This window comes from Littorina saxatilis, linkage group LG4 (genome assembly GCF_037325665.1).
Source record: "Littorina saxatilis isolate snail1 linkage group LG4, US_GU_Lsax_2.0, whole genome shotgun sequence".
In the NCBI taxonomy this organism is placed as follows: domain Eukaryota; kingdom Metazoa; phylum Mollusca; class Gastropoda; order Littorinimorpha; family Littorinidae; genus Littorina; species Littorina saxatilis.
This window is the reverse complement of record NC_090248.1, coordinates 22,617,647-22,637,442: the sequence shown is the minus strand read 5'-3', so window position 1 is coordinate 22,637,442 and position 19,796 is coordinate 22,617,647. Positions and strand designations below refer to the sequence as shown.

The window sequence follows — 19,796 nt, the reverse complement described above, 5'->3', positions numbered from 1 at the left end:
CCTTTCTCGTGCGATCTTGCCGCGAGGTGGGGCCAGTTACCAGCCGAAAGAAAGAGGGGGCATAACCTCACCAGAACCGCCCATTAGTAACGACTCTCCCGTCAAATAAAAATATACTGTTTTTACACCCCCGGTATAGGGGTGTGTATAGGATTCGGTCGATGTGTTTGTTTGTTTGTTTGTTTGTGTGTTTGTGTGTTTGTGTTCGCATATAGATCTCAAGAATGAACGGACCGATCGTCACCAAACTTGGTGAACAGGTTCTATACATTCCTGAGACGGTCCTTACAAAAATTGGGACCAGTCAAACACACGGTTAGGGAGTTATTGGTGGATTAAGATTCTACAAGGACTTATAGAGGGACATATTAATGGTCAAAGGGAAATAACCTTCTCAGTTGGTGGCAGTCTTCTTCTTCTTCGTTCGTGGGCTGAAACTCCCACGTACACTCGTGTTTTTGCACGAGTGGAATTTTACGTGTATGACCGTTTTTACCCCGCCATTTAGGCAGCCATACGCCGCTTTCGGAGGAAGCATGCTGGGTATTTTCGTGTTTCTATAACCCACCGAACTCTGACATGGATTACAGGATCTTTTACGTGCGCACTTGGTCTTGTGCTTGCGTGTACACACGAAGGGGGATAAGCCACTAGCAGGTCTGCACATAAGTTGACCTGGGAGATCGGAAAAATCTCCACACTTAACCCACCAGGCGGCCGCGGCCGGGATTCGAACCCTCGACCTTCCGATTAGGAGGCCGACGTCTTACCACCCCGCCACAGCGCCGTCAGTTGGTGGCAGTGAGAATGGTTATTTCCCTTTTACCAACGGGGGTGTTTTTCCTACCTCGGAGGAATTTCTTGTTTCAGTATTAATTTTATGTATTTCTTTATTTGATCATTCCTAACTTATCATTACTACCATCCTGATCAAGTCAGCGACTGTCTGGCGAAAACTTGATAAAGAATTTACCAAACCTGATTGCTGGTGTGTTTTCGGCTTTTTGTTTTGACATTTTCTCAGTTTATAAGATTATGAGTGCAAAAGTTTTGGTTGTATGGTTATGATTATGCACCACGAACATTTTTTTCATGACCTGCACATGGAGAATCATGGCGCTCGTTGCCAAACCATTTTTGAAAACCGAAAGCAAAATTTGCAGTACTACGCTTGTCAGATCAACAGATCAAACACGAGTTTAAAGACTTTAAAGAAAGAAGACACATAGAGGGGTGGGGGGTGTTTACATGAAGAGAGAGCTTGAGAGGGAGAGAGCTTGAGAGAGAGCTTGAGAGAGAGAGAGAGAGAGAGAGAGAGAGAGAGAGAGAGAAAGAGAGAAAGAGAGAGGGAGAGAGCGAGAGAGAGAGAGGGAGCTTGTCGTGCTTTATATTGGCTGTGGAAGATTGTGTCACTAGGTCAGATATAAATCTACCAAAAACAGATTATATAAGCTCATAATTATCATCCCTTAGTGACAAAACTCCTCTTCTGACGTTGTGTTGACGTCGACACGGAAAGACATAGACGCAACCATTCTAGCATAATTCAGTATCATAACAGGAGATAGGACAACGATTTTCAGTTTTGGCAGAGGCTAAGATAGAGCAACAACATGGCAGGCTGAGCCAGCAGTAGAGGACATTTAATTTTGCATTGATGACATGTCACACTCTTGGCACCTTGACCTGTTGACCCTGTCAGCGCAACCTCCGGCTTAATTCTTCGACTGATGTGGATGCCTGCCAGTGACTTACTTACTGTAGGTGACTGAGGTAAGTAAGTGTTTCCACGACCGTTTTCTATCTTTATGAGTAGGGATGATGGGTGTCTGTGAGAGACGTACTTATTTTTGGTGTTGTTAGTAAGTTCGTTTTCAATCGCTTTCTGTAATCCAGAGTAAGAATGGATATCTGCAAGTGACCTGTAAGTGAAGTTAGTTAGTGTTTCCACGATTGTTTTTCTATCTCTTCACATCAAGAATGACGACGAGGAAATGTGTGTTTCTCAGTTACAATTTTTCGGATTCTGCTCATTCTTTTACATTACATGCGGATGGAAGTGTCCACTCTGTGAAATATTGTAAGCACGGAGGGGCGTAAAATCAGTAAATGCCTTGCTTGACGGCTATGATATTTGAAGAGCAAAGGCGTCCTTGTTCTCTTAAGTCGACTAGGGCGACATGACATTGTTTTTTTTCTCGTCTGTGAATATTGAGTCCGTTTCAATGTTACCCTCTTCAATAGAGAAGAAGCAAAATCAGTGATGCTTGGACCATTCCAAGACTCCGAATTGTATCTTTTCCTATTTGGCATCTTTCAGGGTTTATGTCAGGCGTAGTTGAACATGGGTCAATAATGACACATTAATATTGCAGTGCAATGACTGATCACTCTGGCTGGGCCAAGCAAACCCCTTAATACCTAACTCGTGCCTGTCAAAAACGATACAGAGTGACCAAACGATTTTGAACATGGCTGATTGTATTTACAGCGTAACGACCTGTAGTGTGCTGATAATAGCCCAGCCCTCCCTTTTTTTCAAGTTGAAAACTGACTTGCAGGAGCGTCAAAAGGCTTGACTATTCCAGATAGATACAAGCTTGGGCAAATAATGCAGTTCACTTTTAACCTGGACACACCTCAAGAATATAGAGTGGCTCAAAGGATATGTGCTCTATAATAACACCCATACTCAGGGCTGGCCAAATCTCAAAATGTTAACTCGCCAGCCGGGCGAGTAGCTTCAAGAAAGTCACTAGCCCGGCAGAAATTTCGCTGGCCCGGTACATACCACAGTTGATCTGCAGTGTTTATATGGCTTTAAAACTCGATATTACAACCAAGAGTGTTGCATTTGACCAGAATGTTCATTGGCCATCCGGGCGAGTTACAAGGCGATTTCTATGATATACTAACTTAGTTTTTCTGTCCCCAGAACTAGTGTCTATTTGGGACATAACGTGGTCATATGCTAGGAATGACGATTTCTACTAGCCCGGCGGATTTTATACTCGCCCATGGCGATCGGGCGGACGATTTGGCCATCCCTGCATAGTGTATACACATGCGCATAACTGTGAGCATGTCTGTGTTTGCTATTGAGAATTCGGTGTCCACGCACTTCCACAACACTTACGCCGAAGAACAAAAGCACAGTGTCACACAAGCTTACATGGAATGCAGAAAGACTTGTAAACAACCATGCAACCTTCCTGATAAGGCAAAAAAAAAAAAATAGGTCTGTTTACGGTAACCCGACCGACCCTATTTTTTTCGCGCGACCCTAGACTTTATTTTGGCATTTGGGGGGAAAAAAAAAATCTTGGGTTTTTTTGCAAAATAACGTAAAAATATGGTTTTTTGGAGGAAAAAAAAAAAAATCCCGACCTACCGACCCTATTTTTTTGGCCTATGTTACCGTAAACAGACCTATTTTTTTGTGGCCTAATCATTATCTCTCGGTTTTCCAACCATCCCTTCCACTCCAGTCTTCCCCATACCAACGCTGCTACAGTCTACCCACCGGCATGAAGTATCTGTAGAGCATTAGCAGAAACACCTTTGGAATTCCTCCTTTCTCGGCTGGAACTGGTACCTGCCCACAAGCAGTGTTTACACGGCAGACATCTAAGACTGACGCCGAAAGCGGCGAAGTGCACAGTCATTCTAGACATCTAAGACTGACGCCGAAAGCGGCGAAGTGCACAGTCATTCTAGACATCTAAGACTGACGCCGAAAGCGGCGAAGTGCAAAGTCATTCTAGACATCTGTTACTGTTCAAACTTTATTTGATGTCAGTTGTGGGGATTCTTCGTCAATTATATTGAAAGAGAAAATTGTCAGTGATGCAAAAATAGTTCTTCAAAACTAACCGCTAGGGGCCGAGTGTGTTTGTGTGACGAGGGGGGCGGGGGAGGTGGGGAGAAGAGGGGAGGGACTAACTGTGGATAATGGTAGGAAGTCTCAGACCAGGCTGCATTCGAGCGTTGTGTCAGAAGATGCAATTTAGGAGACCTAGGTAATGCCATAGTTGGGAGAAAGGCGTTGGAATTAACAATTGACAGTATTTGAAAAGGAGAGAACAAAGTTTCCAGCCTGAGAACATTTCATTTGACTAGTCGAGGGCTCCCCATAGCGCGCGTCCCTGCGCCCTATACGCACTAGAAGTCGAAAACTCGTACTAGAAATGTATGGAGGAGGTCCCTGGACGCACTAGATTTTAAAAGAGCGGGTCCAAGGACGAACTAAATTTTCTTTATCGTGCGTACCGTATGGATACCATTGTCAGACTGCAATCGACACTTCGCAGTACCCTATACGTGACCACAATGTTTTATATGTACACTGGGACTTTTCGGCTTTTGGACCATTGGGACCCTCTAAAATACTGCAGTGGGGGTCCATGGACCCTCTAAAATTTAAAAGTGGGGGTGCCGGGACGCACCAGGATGGGCGTCCGTGGGGAGCCCTGAGGGCTCGTGGGATTTGAGTAGGAATGGTAGGGGAAGGGCTCCTAATATGGACCACTTTTTGTTTCATGCTGATAACTAGCTTGTTTTCTTGCAAAGAAGTTTCATTTTGTGTTTGAAAGTCCTTCTTTTTTAGGTTAACCGTTAGGCCTAATTAGAGTTAAATAGCTTTGATACACATTCAGCAAAAATTAAATACAGAAAAAATCTCAAAGGGTCCATATTAGGAGCCTGGGCGCCTAATATGGACCAGTGAAGCGGCCTTCACGAATCACTGTAAAAAGCCCCCTTTTTTTCCAAATAACATGATACAACTTAGTGTAAAATATGCTTTAGATTTATCTGTTTCGGGTTGATGAGAGCATTATTTGAAGCACACTAGGAAACTAAAGAAGCTTATCAAAAACAGAACGAAAATAAGTGAAATTATCAACTTCCACGAAAAAAAGACTTTTTGTTGCATTTTTTTTTAAATCTCGAGGGCTAGTTATAGGTTATTTCCAGCAAGCTTCTTAATGAATTATGAAAATAGCCTTTAGCTTTTATTTTCTTCGATTTGTTGAAGGTGGTCCATATTAGGAGACTCGCACATACTTTGAGATTTTGCTATTATTCAATTTTGTTTGCAGTAGAAACTCGGGGTCAACACTGCTAAAATGTAACAAATACGGTTTTAGCTGTCATATATAGCCATTTTTGTGTGATAAAAGCTTTGGCTGTGGACAGAAACGAGTCCGTTTTAGGCGGCAAATTTAGAGTGAACGCTGCCAAAAGTGAGAAAAAGAGAAAAAGCCCAACGGTTTTTAGATTTCTGTTTCTGCAACTGTTTTGACATGTGCAAGTTATCCAGAGAGGGTTGAATACAGCGAATAAAACTTTTTTGAGCGCTCTAGCGCCGTTAGTTTGTCAGAACTGAAGGTGGTCCATATTAGGAGCCGGTCCATATTAGGAGCCCTTCCGCTATCACAATCCTGGTTTTGACAGGATTGATCTGTGTTCAGCATATTTCATATCTCAACCTTAAACAAATTATTGCATGGTTTGAACGTCCAGCCCACCACCCCCCTCCCCCCCCCCCCCAAAAAAAAAAGGGGGAAACAAATACTGAGAAGATATAATCAAGGCATTTGCCAGTATGGTAACACGGACTAGAGTTTGAGATATTTTGGAACACACACCATGACTGTTGTACAGCAGCTTTATTTACCTGCATGTACCTGGTCGGTGTTGCAACGCATTGTAACAAGTTACAGGTATAGTCTGCAGCGCGCAGTCCACCGTGCATGTTTACACATACTGCAAGGGAGTGAGCAAAGCTTTCATGCACACACGTGACGTCATCCGTTTACAAGAAGAGTCCAGAGACTCCCACGGTAGAACTCGAATAGTGCATTACATACAGGCTTGTGTGCATTAGGATTCCGACATGCCTAGTATTTGTTGTTGTCTTGATGATGTCACTAGTTGCACGGTATGCGATAGGTTAAATACGGAGTCACGGATTATCGAAGTTTGCCGTATTTGCTTTTCAAATTATGGAAAGTTGATGAAGATGAACACTCTTTTACAGAAATGAACACATTTTGCACACATTTCTGTAACATGTTTTGAACACTTTGGGACATTCATTGTACATAGTTCTGCTGGCAAGAGTAGCACACAACATAGTGTCCACTAGTGTTCACATAATAAATACGGTGTTGACAAGTGTTATGTTGAACACTGTGTGTTCATTTTGTGTGCCTCTTTCGCTAGTAAAAGTATGTATAATGTCACAAAGTGTTCAAAACTTGTCATAGAAGTGTGTTCAAAATGTGTTCAATTCTGTTTCGAGTGAAGCTTTAGGAGGAGTATTTTTTAAATGCAAGAGCTGTGTGTGATAGACGAGAGATTAATAAACATTCAGATTTAGTTATGTGATATGAACTTTTTTAAATGTTGAAGATTTTGTTTTGTTTTGTCAATCATCCCGTCCTTCTTTCTGCCTCTGTGTGTGTGTGTGTGTGTTTGTGTGTGTGTGTGTGTGTGTGTGTGTGTGTGTGTGTGTGTGTGTGTGTTTGTGTGTGTGTGTGTGTGTGTGTGTGTGTGTGTGTTGTGCGTGCGTGCGTGCGTATCTATATAAAGTGCTTATCATAGTTTAGCTGGTTGAGTGTAAGCGGAGGGGGATTGGGGCAGGGGCTGCTTCTAGCTAGGCTATATCATATACCAGTGGAAACGCTCAAAGGAAGCCAAACAAACTATCAATCATGTTGCAAGTTCGTATCAGTTAAAGATTCTAACCTTATTTACAACAAGTCGCGTAAGGCGAAAATACAATATTTAGTCAAGTAGCTGTCGAACTCACAGAATGAAACTGAACGCAACGCAACGCAGCAAGACCGTATACTCGTAGCATCGTCACTCCACCGCCCGTGGCAAAAGCAGTGCCCGTGGAATTGACAAGAAGAGCGGGGTATTCGTTGCGCTGAGAAGGATAGCACGCTTTTCTGTACCTCTCTTCGTTTTAACTTTCTGAGCGTGTTTTTAATCCAAACATATCATATCTATATGTTTTTGGAATCAGGAACCAACAAGGAATAAGATGAAAGTGTTTTTAAATTGATTTCCAAAATAAAAATTTGATAATAATTTTTATATATTTAATTTTCAGAGCTTGTTTTTAATCCGAATATAACATATTTATATGTTTTTGGAATCAGCAAATGATGGAGAATAAGATAAACGTAAATTTGGATCGTTTTATAAAGTTTTATTTTTTTTTTTTTACAATTTTCAGATTTTTAATGACCAAAGTCATTAATTAATTTTTAAGCCACCAAGCTGAAATGCAATACCGAAGTCCGGGCTTCGTCGAACATTACTTGACCAAAATTTCAACCAATTTGGTTGAAAAATGAGGGCGTGACAGTGCCGCCTCAACTTTCACGAAAAGCCGGATATGACGTCATCAAAGACATTTATCAAAAAAATGAAAAAAACGTTCGGGGATTTCATACCCAGGAACTCTCATGTCAAATTTCATAAAGATCGGTCCAGTAGTTTAGTCTGAATCGCTCTACACACACACACACACACACACAGACACACAGACACACAGACACACGCACATACACCACGACCCTCGTTTCGATTCCCCCTCGATGTTAAAATATTTAGTCAAAACTTGACTAAATATAAAAAGTAGCTTCTTAAGTTCGTTTAAAACTGAAGCTGGCACATCCACTTGAGCAACTTGCCACTGAATCAGTGATTCTCTGCTGGCATAAGGGCAACATCAGCAACGGTAGCTGGGAACAGCAACAGTAGATACGAATGTGTGTGTGATGTTTCCAGTTTTAACAGTGGGGAATGTAGCCGACGGAGTCGTGATGCGTAACTGATAATGTTATAGTAACAGTGGCAATGCTGGGATGCATGCTGAAATACATGTTTATCCTACATACGTGAGAGAGACACCCGTGAGATAATAATCGTTCAAATCACACGTGTGTATATCATGTAAATGAGGTCATGTCAAGCAAGTCTGGCAGGGACCTGTTTTTCCACTGCTTATGATGCCAAAGTCACCGAGACAAACGTCATTATAGAAACACAAATTGCGCTCGCTAATTACCCTCGATGAATCTTTAGAACTAACACGTCACGCCACACTTTCAGAGTGACGTTTCTTTGCTTTGACGTAATAGATTGCACGAGGCTTTAGAAGAGATCGAGGTTCTAAAACAAGCGTCTTCAATTTAGCTGCCTCGAATGCAGGACATTTTCAGTAAAATACACGTAAGTACAGTATGTAGGATAAACAGAATACTACATGGCTTGCTGTTCCGTACCAGATTTACACTCGTTGCTTTTTCAAATAGTGAACAGCTCGCTTTCGCTCGCAGTTCAATATTTAAAAAAACAACTCGTGTAAATCTGGTACGACACAGCAAGCCATGTAGTATTCTCTATGTCTCTGTCAGTAGACCAGACGTCTGTATGGCTGGTTGTTGAGAGAGAGAGAGAGAGAGAGAGAGAGAGAGAGAGAGAGAGAGAGAGAGAGAGAGAGAGAGAGAGAGAGAGAATCAGACAGTTCCATATCCAACGTTGATAGCAACATTATTTGATAATTTGTTATGAAGCGCATTACATCTTTTATTATGAATTGCCACACGATGTAAACTTGTGGCACTAATTGCTGTGATACTCGAGGGACGAGGTGGGGGTTGGGCTGGGAGGGGGGGGGGGGGAGGAGAGACAGAGAGAAAGAGCTAGCCATGTGTTAACCAGACTTTATTAGAGTCAAGGCTAACATCTAATTCCGTCAGTTCTACATTGCGGCGTTCCGACATACGAGTTAAATCCCCGGCTGCGCAGCTCGCCGGTTATGATGTAACAAGGATGCACGTGCAACTAATATTGCACGTAAGTACTGCTAATACGTACCTGGTCTGCGACTTCTCCACCGGTGCCCCAGGTGGAACATGACAGCTGCTACGATGGAGCACATATGTTCCCAGGTGTGCTTGTCTACAGTGTGGCTCAGACGTACATGGTACTGAGCAGAGAGACTGACTTTAAACACGAAGAAACAAAATACAAACACAAAATTGCAACACATATAATTAGAAATTGTGATTGAAACAATTGAAAGTCAGCAGAGACTTTCATCCGAGATTAGTTAAAATCTCTTAGCAGAGAAAGAGAGAGAAATAAGAATCCCTTCACACACAGCCTATTGGGAGCATCAGACCCTCCTCAAGGGGGACCGAGATTTACAGAGCAAAGTCCCTTGGTGGGGGACGTATCGCAAAGTAATCTAGACCAAAGGAGGACCATTGTTGTAGACCAGACACGTGTTTCGACACTATTGTGTCACATCAGAGGTCAGGTGGAAGTGATGGCGAGAGTTGTCAACCCATGGTATCCAACTAAGAAGCAAACCACTCTCTGAACGGTAGCTTCTGTTGGCATGGGAGACTACCCTCATCTGACAACCCCAAGGGGATATCTGTGAAGGGAAACACTTTGATTTAAGGCCAAAGTGTGGAATTGATATTTATTAAGAAAGAATTTAGAAATTTAGACAAGTTTTAACCAAGAAATTAGGTTAAAACAAGGGAGATTTGAAAAAGCCTAAAGGGAGGTAGCTCTGTACCAGCCTGCAGATCCAGAAATGGATACGCGAACAAGTTAGATCTAATTTTGAAAAGGTTAAACAGAAAAAGCGGTCAACTTTTCACTGCTGTTCAACACAGGACTTGGTAAAGAAGAAGTTTTCTGCAAGACTTGTTCTACTTTCACGGTGACCACATTATAAAACATCAGATATTGTGAAAGAAACAATTGAAAGTCAGCAGAGACTTTCTTCCAAAAATGATACACACTGAAAACAATAACAACAACAACAACAAGACAATATACAAGATTTTGTTTTGTTTTGTCCGTCAGCCTTTCTTTCTGCTTGCCTGTGTGTGTGTGTATGTGTGTGTGTGTGTGTGTGTGTGTGTGTGTGTGTGTGTGTGTGTGTGTGTGTGTGTGTGTGTGTGTGTGTGTTGATGATACCCTCCCCCTTCCCCTCCAAAGTGGCTCGCTCTTCCTCTAACGTTTTTGCGTGTGTGTGTGTGTGCGTGTGTGTGTCTGTGTGTGTATGTGTGAGTGTGTGTGTGTGTGTGTACATACATGTGTGTATTTGGTGTGTGTGTGTGTGTGTATGTGTGTGTGTGAGAGAGAGAGAGAGAGAGAGAGAGAGAGAAAGAGAGAAAGAGAGAGAGAGAGAGTAGCGGAACAACATTCAGAATTAAGCTGGTCTGTAGGTATGATCCGCAGCTGGTATTTTGTTCATCTTCTTGGGATACCCAAAACAAAACAATTCAAACCATAGCAAAGAAAGTCTTGGTCAAATTGCTAATTATGAAGTGTGGCCGAGCAATGGCAGGAGAACGGCGATGGTGATATGAAATGATTTGCTCGGAGCTTGGTGAATAGGAAGAGAATAGGAAAAAAGGTATTTACAGAATACCGCTGGAACGGTGCATAGTGACGAGGAGTGTTGGTGTTGATGAGGGGGGGGGGGGGGGTTAGGGCGGTGCGGAAGGAAGAATTACGCTTAATGAGTTAATTAGACACCCCTTTCCGTTTTAAATGATCGGCATCTGGGTTTTCTTCTTGGTTGTTTTCGTTGTTGTTGTTATTGCTGATACTTATTTTTACGCAAATTCTGGGAGGTGTATATCTACGTATATATGTACGTGTGTATATCTAAGAGGAAGAATGCGGGCCGTGGGGTCGAAAGGTCGGTGGGATGGAGGGGGTAGCAGTGTCCGCGAGACAGCTGAAGATGTTTGCAACTGTAACTAATGTTGTGACTGCATGGAACTTTTTTCAAATGTTTAACTTCCCAGTCACTGAAACACTCATTTCCCAAGCGGCATTACATGCAGACATTCTGTTTGCCTTTGTCTGTCTGTCTGTAAGTGAGTCAGCTACGGTCAGTCAGTCAGTCAGTCAGTCAGTCAGTCTGTCTGTCCGTCCCCACCCCCACTGATTAGCCTGTGTCAGCGCAAAACAGGCACCACTGAAGGGATGATGCATCAAAGCCAAAGATGCCTGACAAAGTGATCTGCCTGGCAAATTCTTGGCAGACTCAACAGTAAAACTAACATTACACGCCGGTTCGGAAAGACTACCCTCTCAGCCAGGAACGCAGGCATTATAATTACTAATGAAGCTAATTGTTATCTACTGTATCGGGTAAAACTATACGGCGATGTCAGTAACAGCAACTTTTCGGATAGAAACTGCGTAGAGAGAAAGTTTACTCGGAGAGCACAGAACCCCAGCAAGCACAGGCACATGACTGTAAACGGCTACAGGTAGACCGGGTATCTCTCTATGAAAAGGCGCTGCAAACAAATGATACTTGGCACTGCCAGCCACCTATTCCATCATTTCCTCTAAGATCAGTGAACACGGCATAACTGACACGGAACACGGAAGCAGTGTACTCCTCTCAGTGATGGTACCGCCGAGCGTTGGCGAGGGCAAGACACTTCGCACATCTTCTATCAGTCTCTTGTTACAAATATCTCAAGGCCGGTAGTGGTGCCTCAGACTTGTGTGTTGTCTTGGAACTTCAGGGTGGTTTTTCCTCACCGGCAACCACCGGTAAGTTGTTCACGGGTGGGGTGTGGGGGCGGTCTTAGACGGCGTCTGTCCAGTCACCGGTATCATTGTTCAGGAAGGTTCGAATCCCTGAGTGTGAGTGTGTGTTGATGAGGTTGATGATGATGACACGTTGTGATGGCGAAGACGGCTCGGTTTACATCCCGTTTCCAAATTAGGTAGGAACGGTGTCGACAAGTGTGCGGTGCAGAGCGCTTGTTTTATCGGAGCGAGCCGGCACTGTGCACACACACACACACAGAACGTTTCGAGAGCACACACACACGCGCGCACCGAGTCTTGCTCGCGATTCTGTCTCCACCAATCTTTTGCCTCGGAATCTCTACCTCGGCCCTCTATGGGCTACTGAAGGAAACGTAAGCAACCTCAGCTAAAGAGTCTGTGCTTCTTGGCTCTGTCTTTCTGCCTTTCTGCTAGGCGTTGTGGTGGTTTCAGGAGGCGTATGTGCCGGTAACTCCGAACGGTAGGTACAGTGAAAACGTTTTCAACTAGTGCTTCAAACTTTTACTCTGTGGCTTTTTACCGGTGATTTCGAGGCTATTTCCGAAGAGTTTAATTAGTTCAACTCGTCTGGTGTGTGAAAGTCCACTTTCTATATTTTCTTCGACGGCACAGTACTATCTTTGTTGCTGAGACTCAAACCAAAAGTGGCTATCTCGCCGCCTTCCGAATTCGTCGTCTGCTCTTCCGGTAGCAGACGACGCAAAGCCGCGGTCGATACAAAGGCGGTTTTGTTTCTCGCCCTCGCGTCCCCAAGCCCCCTCGATAAAGTTTCCACAAATTAAGACATTGTTTTCTTCGATGCAGTGGACATAAGCTGTCTTTTCTGTCGTTTGCAGGTTCAGTGCTCCAAGGGAGCAGTTGGCGGAAGGGACATATACGACAGTAGCAGACGACACACGGCGTGCGACACTCCTGTCCAACCAACCCCTGTCACAGCGTAGGCTTCCCCAAGGGGGATAAATAAAGCACGATGCATGCAAACGACGAAAGAGAGGCCGACTTCGAAGACGAAGAGATGTCCACGGCGGAACGCGAGCTCGCGGACGACGCGCAATGGAAGATAATTCAAAAGAATACCTTTACGAGATGGGCCAACGAGCATCTCAAAACCGTCAACAAGGCTCTGGCCGACTTGGAGTCGGATTTTTCCGACGGTTTGCGTTTGTTAGCCCTGATTGAAGTGCTGTCCGGCAAGAAGTTCAAGCATGTCAACAAGCGACCAAACTTCCGTACCCAGAAGCTGGAGAATGTTACCATGACGCTGAAGTTTCTGGAGGAGGATGAGGGGATTAGGATTGTCAATATCGGTAAGTCAGTCTTTCATTTACCTTTTGCTTTGTTTTTCTGTCATACGTGTGTCGTTTTGAGCCGCGCGCAGTGAGCCTTCTGCAGTGCCGTGTGTGTCCTAGTTCGTGTGTAGTGTAGTGGTGGCTGCCGGTGTGTGTGTGTGTAGCGGCGGCCGGTAAGCCGAAACTGAGTTTTGTGCGTTTTTCTATGCAGTTTTAAAGTTGCAAAAGGGAAGGTTAAACGCGAAAAAGGGTGAGGGGGATGTTTGCTCTCAGCGCTTCACGCCATGCTGTTAACTTTCGGCTAGAGGTGTGCTTTTCTGTCAACACTCTCACCGTCTGTCACCTGTACAAGTGTGTTACCTGTCCGCTCCCACCTTTTGTTAAACCCGCATAGCAGAATGATGATCGATGTTGAACGATTTTGTACACTTTGAATCGAATTGGAAAGATGTGTTGATAATGAGGGCGGGATAGGCGCGAAAAACAACTTTTGGAAGGAATTAGGTCAGAGTATGTACCGTACGAGGAGTGGGATAGGGAAAGCGGCAGTAGAAATGTATGATTCATAAGTGAGCTCTCACTGACACTCGCCGAACCAGTCCCCACTCGACGCAAGCACAAGGCATCGTTCACTGACACTGTCACACACACGGCATACACCCCCTCAGCCCATCTGCCGGTGTCCCCTCCCTCTCCCCGACCTAATCTCACACTTTGGTAAGTCTTTTGTTGTTCCCAGACGTCCACGACTTCCAAGCCTGTTTTGAGAGTTCTTTTTATAGTTAAACTGAACATAGAAAAAAGCTCTATTGTAGCAGTGATTGCCTCCCCTGCTGTAGCAGACGACATTTTTGCCGGTTCAGTGTTGAAGTTGCACAGCTGTCGGGTTGAACAACAGAATCCCCTACTGTGAGAGTTTGAGACATAAATAAGCTATTAATCACTTTGATTTAAGAATAAGTTTCGGTCTCGGAAGCTATTTTTGTCCCAAATCTAGGTTTTCAGGAGTTGTGCTGGAATTAGCAAGGGTTATGGTAGGCCTATTTGGTACTAGCAAAAAGATTTTGTCAAGGGGAGATTCCTCTGTGTATTTTGTGTAGGTGCTGTCAGCTTTATGACCAGAAACTGTCATGATAAGAGATTATTAATGGGCCGGTTGTGTTCAGAATAAACACAGACTTTACATCTTGCCCTCTTTTTGCTGAATTGACATCTTTCTATTGTCAGCAGTGTAAGTGTTAATTTTTAGCATGTGCTTTGCAGGAGGCGCATTTAAGCCTGTTACAAGATAACAGCAGTTGTTTGCTGAGTGTAGTTATACAGTCAGATTCTGTTGCACCTTCCACATTCAACTGCAGAGATACCTCTGAAAACGTATCTACTTTATTCAAAAATCTTGATTTAAATTTAATTGTGAATGACATTATGCAGATCCTCCATGAATAGAGTTGTAAGCGCTTGTTGACACAATGCTGGTAAGGTTTACAGTGTTACGCGAGAAGGAAAAGCAAGGCCATTGAAAATGTTAACACTCGTTCAGGACTGGCAGCATTATGCACTGTTTGCGTTGCCCTAAATCAGTAAATGCAACACTGTGTCAAACCACGTGTCAAACTCTCTGCGGTGACAGCAAAGATTGGAAAGGGTTTTTCACTCAACCTCTCTTTTTCCACGAATATTTGAATAGAAGATTTAACCGTCGTAAGAAGAAGAAGAATAGAAGATTTAAATGTGAAGACGGCGGATTAGCTCCATATTTTCTAGAATTGAACTCCCTGCGGTGACAGCAAAGAACGGAAAGTGTTTTTCACTCAACCTCTCTTTTTTGACGAATATTTGAATAGAAGATTTAGATGTGAAGATGGCGGATTAGCTCCATATTTTCTAGCATTGGTTTAAGATTTTTTTTGAATTGTGGTAAATAGCAACATCGTAATGGAAATTCTTGCGAGATATACGAAAGTACAAGTAGGTTTTACAGTTTAAAGGAAAGACTTTTCTGCCTGATTGTTTGTGTTGTAGAAAACTAGCTGTGTGGTTAATCTGTGGAGTTAGGGAAGATCTTCTTTACTATGAATTGAAAATCTCACAGTGACTGAAGCTATAAACGAGTGAAAATTACAGGTCGTGTTCCCAGCACAGTGTTAATGCCACAGTGCTATCTGTTAAAGACTGTTATGCCTTTTCATTCACAAGGCCAACCAAGCAGTAGCTCTATCCCCCTTCAGTTCAGTCACAATGCAATGACACTGCGCTAGCTGGTTTTGCAAGGTATGGAGACTTAAAGGTATGGGCGAATACACCCTGTGTATGAATCATGAATGGAGTTGATTTTCTTTCTACAATTGCACACGCACAAAAGAAGTGTTTTGTATAGCTCCCTATGAATATCAGCAGAGATTTTGAGGGGTTTTCTGTTCAGACATTGAGAAGAGCAAGCCGCTTAACAGAATATTTTTTTGGATTAGGCATTTTTCTGTCAGTGTAAAATTTGACCGGCTGTGTTTTTCTGTTTAGGGTCGTCAGTATTCCATGTTTGAACACCTTTAAGTACATAGCAGTACAGTATTCACACATTTATTACACAGATGTTTAGCTGTGGTTTGTAGGTGGCTCTAAGTCTTAACATTGTGCAGAATGAGTGTATGGAGGGTTGCTCGAGAGCTCTTATCAGGAGTGGGCGTTTTTAGCCCAGGTATCTAGTCGCTGATGACAGGCAAACAAGGCATGCTAGTGCACTTTCAGTCTGTGCCACCCACCCTTTTACAACTAATCCTCCTCTACTTTTTATTGGCTGGAGCCTATTCAAGGAGCAACAAAAGCTTTAGATGTGAACCTAGAAGGAATGAATTGGAAGATGAAAACTTTCATTAATTTCTTCTGTGGATAGGATTGCAAGAGTTGTAAGTTTAGAAAATGTTTTTTTGCACCATTTTCAGAATGGTGAACACACGTTTCTGTGATCTTTTTTCTGTGAGGGCCTTTTTTCTGTAAAGCATCACTCATATTTACATTAATCCCCATTTCGTACACACACACCAACATTTTGACAGGGGCAGCAAGCAATCTGAGCGTTGATTGAGCTTGTCTATTCTAGTCACACTCACAGCCACAAAAGGAAGACCATATTGATCCAAGATTCATAAACTTCTAACCCTGGCCTTGATGAATTGCTTGGATGTTGGATATGTTAATCAGCTCAACTGCCGCGGGCGAACAGCGGCCTTCTCCTCTCTGGCCTTCTCCTCTCTTTCCGCTTCTACCTTCTGACTGAGGTGTCAAACAGGGTTAAGATACACCTGTTAGAAATGTTAAAGCAGTCAGACATTGGGTGTTTCTGTAATATCTTGGAACATAGTGCACTCTACCTGGCTGGTCTGCTTTGTGTTGGCGGCTTGTCGAAGGCAGTATACAGTCTTTTTGTTTTGTTTTAAATAAATGACAGTGGTGTCTGTGGGTGTAACATTGTTGGACAAACAACGCCCTTTCAGTTTCACACCCACTCTTTCTCATTGAAATACTGGGTGTGTGCCGTTTTGATTTTGATGAAGAGAATTACTCAGTAAAGTTAATTGGCAGAAGTAGGATAAAGAGAGAAAGTTAAGAGTATCGAGCAATCACTAAAACAATAAAAGGATATACTGTATATTCATACACAGTTGAACAATCTGTTAGCACGTTGACAGTTTGGTGCAACAGGGCGTAACAAAACTGTCACAGCAGTTGTCAGCAGTCGCAGTGGTGATGGAACCTCGGCCACCGATGGCAGCTTCTGTACATGTGCGTTAATTGCGGATATCCAAATGTCAAAAATGACAAGCTTATATCAACACCCCTCTCGCTGTAGTTGGGGGCAAAACCCTGACTTTTTTCTGAGGGGATGATCTATAGACATAGGTTGCAGCGTGCGTTGAATTGTATCTCGAATACTTGTGATTATGCAAGTAAAAGCGTTTGCTCTCGATCTCTCCTCTAGCTCACCCCTATCTCACCCCCCCCCCCCCCCCACTTCTCTCTCTCTCTCTCTCTCTCTCTCTCTTTTTTGTGATTGGGCGTGACTTCGTCTATTTTTCGATTGTGTTGGTCACAAACTTACCGCGTACATGGTAGTTGTGAGGTTGTAAACTTTTAAAATGAGTGGGCGGGTCCAGATCCAGTCATCATATTTGACCAAAGGCTAAGTTCAAGTGATGTTGTATTGCTGCATTGGTTTTGGGACTTGTTTACAATAAACAATCTTTAAAGCCAAGAGATAGAGGGTATTGTTTGTATCCTTGATTGCTATAAACAATTTCCCTGTTTGACCTTTTTCAACCGGGAACATCAAAGCACATGTAGTTGCTCGTTGATACGCAAGCCCACAAGCTACGCGCGACTACCACCGTGCGTATAGCCGCTCACGGGAGTGCGAAGACGTCAATAGTCGAGTCTCTCAAGTGATGACTTCCTGATGAAGTTGTGAAGGCGAGACAGTAGTGACTAGACGGCTTCTGTTTGTAAACACACTCGTTCCTTGTCCCGTTGGCTTGCCCGCCAGTTATCACGACTGCTCAAGCCGTGTGACCCTTTCTGTCCTAATGAATGCACTCTCAGTTGTCGGGTTACGGTGACGGAAACCCGAATTGGTTTCAAACGAAGGTTAGGACTTCTTGCACCAGCACAAACGAATGCTACGTATTACTCTGGTGTCTTTTGTTTTGTTTACAAAAAAACAAAAACAGAGACATGCACACACTAAAAGTTGCAATAACGAGTTCTTGTTAATAAGAAATGCGTTAACTTTGAAAGTGCTCTTTTAGTTTTATTTTTTTTCATCGTTTCAGAGTTTTGAAGAAACTGAATTTTCCTGACTTGGTCGACCAAAAAGTAGTGGTGTCTGCTTTGTAAACAACATGAATGAAGGTGGAGATTAAGCCAATTAATACCTACGAAAGTCACATTTTTCAATTGCTTCGTGCGTCATTGTTTCTTGACCAATACTCTTGATTTTGGTACCGTTGTGTTCCTAAGACTCTGCACTTTCCTTTGACATAAGGCTCACTGTGTATAACTGGATCAAACACGTGATAACCGCTAATGAATAAACTAGTTCGGGTTTTTTTCTGATTAAGGTACATACAGCGACTAATTGGAACCTGGCAGTGAGGATAGTATCACCGCAACAGTTGGTCTTCATCCTTATGTACCCGTCTACGTATGTTCGGTTTTGATTATCTGCTAGAGGAAGTAGATATCGACAAAATATTTATTATGGCGGCCATTTGCATTTCATATTTTCCTAAATATGTGCATCCTCTTGCAAATAATTAAAACCAAACATACGTAGACGAGTTCATAAGGATGAAGACCAACTGTTGCGGTGATACTATCCTCACTGCCAGGTTCCAATTAGTCGCTGTATGTACCTTAATCGGTAAAAACTAATTACTTTATTCATTAGCGGTTATCATGTGTTTGATCCAATTATATACAGTGAGCCTGATGTCAAAGGACAGTGCAGATTCTTAGGAACACAACGGGACCAAAATCAAGAGTACTGGTCAAGAAACAAAGATGCTCAAAGCAATTGAAAACTGTGACTTTCGTAGGTATTAATTGGCTTAATCTCCACCTTAACATACTTGGCTCCGTGAATGCCAGTGGATCACGTTATTTTTACATTGTAAACTTTCTTGGCCTTTAACGTCTTGAAAATTGAGTGGTCATTCAGCCTATTTGATAATCTTTAGTGATGCGAAGTCCCAGAGTATTAAGTGGCCTGGGATGGTAATAGTATCACTGACCATCAAAATCGCTTTTCAACACAGGTTGTGGCAAGCAAAGCCACCGGACCGTGACTGGGCTAGCGGTATATTTTGAAACGCTTCGGTTCGTCTCCATATATCAGTCTACTATCAGCAAGTTTTCCCTTGAAGAAAACTGACCTCGTCAGCGTTCGGTACAGTGTTGCATAACAAGGCCAAGGGGGCGCGATGCCGTTACCGCATGTCGAATTAACGACCCAGAAATACCTGCCTGAAGGTGACAGGGTTTAGGGTCCACTGCTTGGACAAGCAGCAGGGCTCCGGTGGTCCAGTATGCCAGTGGCGAGTCCGAGCGGGTACGATAGATTGCCTTTGACACTGGCAGAAGGAGGAGAAAGAGAGGAGGCAAAGTGAAGCGGCCGTTGCACCTGTCTTACCTGTCCTTTAAACAATCACTCTGATGTGGATAAAGTCCAGTTTCTGTATGAACCACATTCAGATACTAATGTTGTATTGAATTGAATTATTAGCCACGTGAAACGTCGCTTTTCACAAGCAGGAGTACAATGCGGTAATTTTCACCGTTACCGGTCAGTGACCCCTGCTTTTCGTTATCTTCTCTCAGCAAAGCTAGATGACTTCCGAAATAGTGATACGATGCGCGTCACAGTTCTTGACGAGTGTGGGGAATATAATTGCAATATTTCAGCTCTAATTTGAAAACCCTGCCAGATAGGTTAGTGATGTTGTAAATATTATTGACCTGGTGCTGAATTAAGGCATGTATAATGACCACCCCCCCGAGTTTTTTCGCAGTTTATCTGGACAGGCCACACAGTGGCTCAGGGTACAGAACCTGGCATTGAAGTGGTGACACCATTTACGAAGACCTCGGCCAGCGGCTGAAAAACGCCCCTGGTCCAGCAACAATTGAAATAACTCACTAGCCTTGGCTCGGAAAAAGCCTGTCAGAGAGATAATGGGAATTCTTATGGCACCGCTCCAGCAGGAGGAGTGAATGTCCGAACACTCGGGCTTTTCAATACCACTACTGTTATGGCTGCTGCTGTCCATAAAATATCGCTTACTGGCAGTTTAGAAGTCAACTATTTTGGAGAGTTTGAAG

At 43.3% G+C, this 19,796-nt stretch overlaps 1 protein-coding gene across 5 annotated transcripts in view; it reads left to right on the top strand.

Annotated features, from left to right (window-relative positions):
* LOC138964239 (filamin-A-like) overlaps positions 1-19,796 on the top strand; it is a 208,762-nt gene that overhangs the window by 79,988 nt on the left and 108,978 nt on the right. For 3 of the 5 annotated variants that reach the window (XM_070336135.1, XM_070336136.1, XM_070336132.1), the window contains exons 1-2: positions 11,947-12,097; positions 12,474-12,944. In XM_070336135.1, the coding sequence (XP_070192236.1) occupies positions 12,608-12,944 (337 nt within the window). In that variant the 5' untranslated portion in view covers positions 11,947-12,097; positions 12,474-12,607. Of the gene's footprint in view, positions 1-11,946; positions 12,098-12,473; positions 12,945-19,796 lie in introns of those variants that run through there. The other 2 variants (XM_070336133.1, XM_070336134.1) reach the window with 1 other exon arrangement.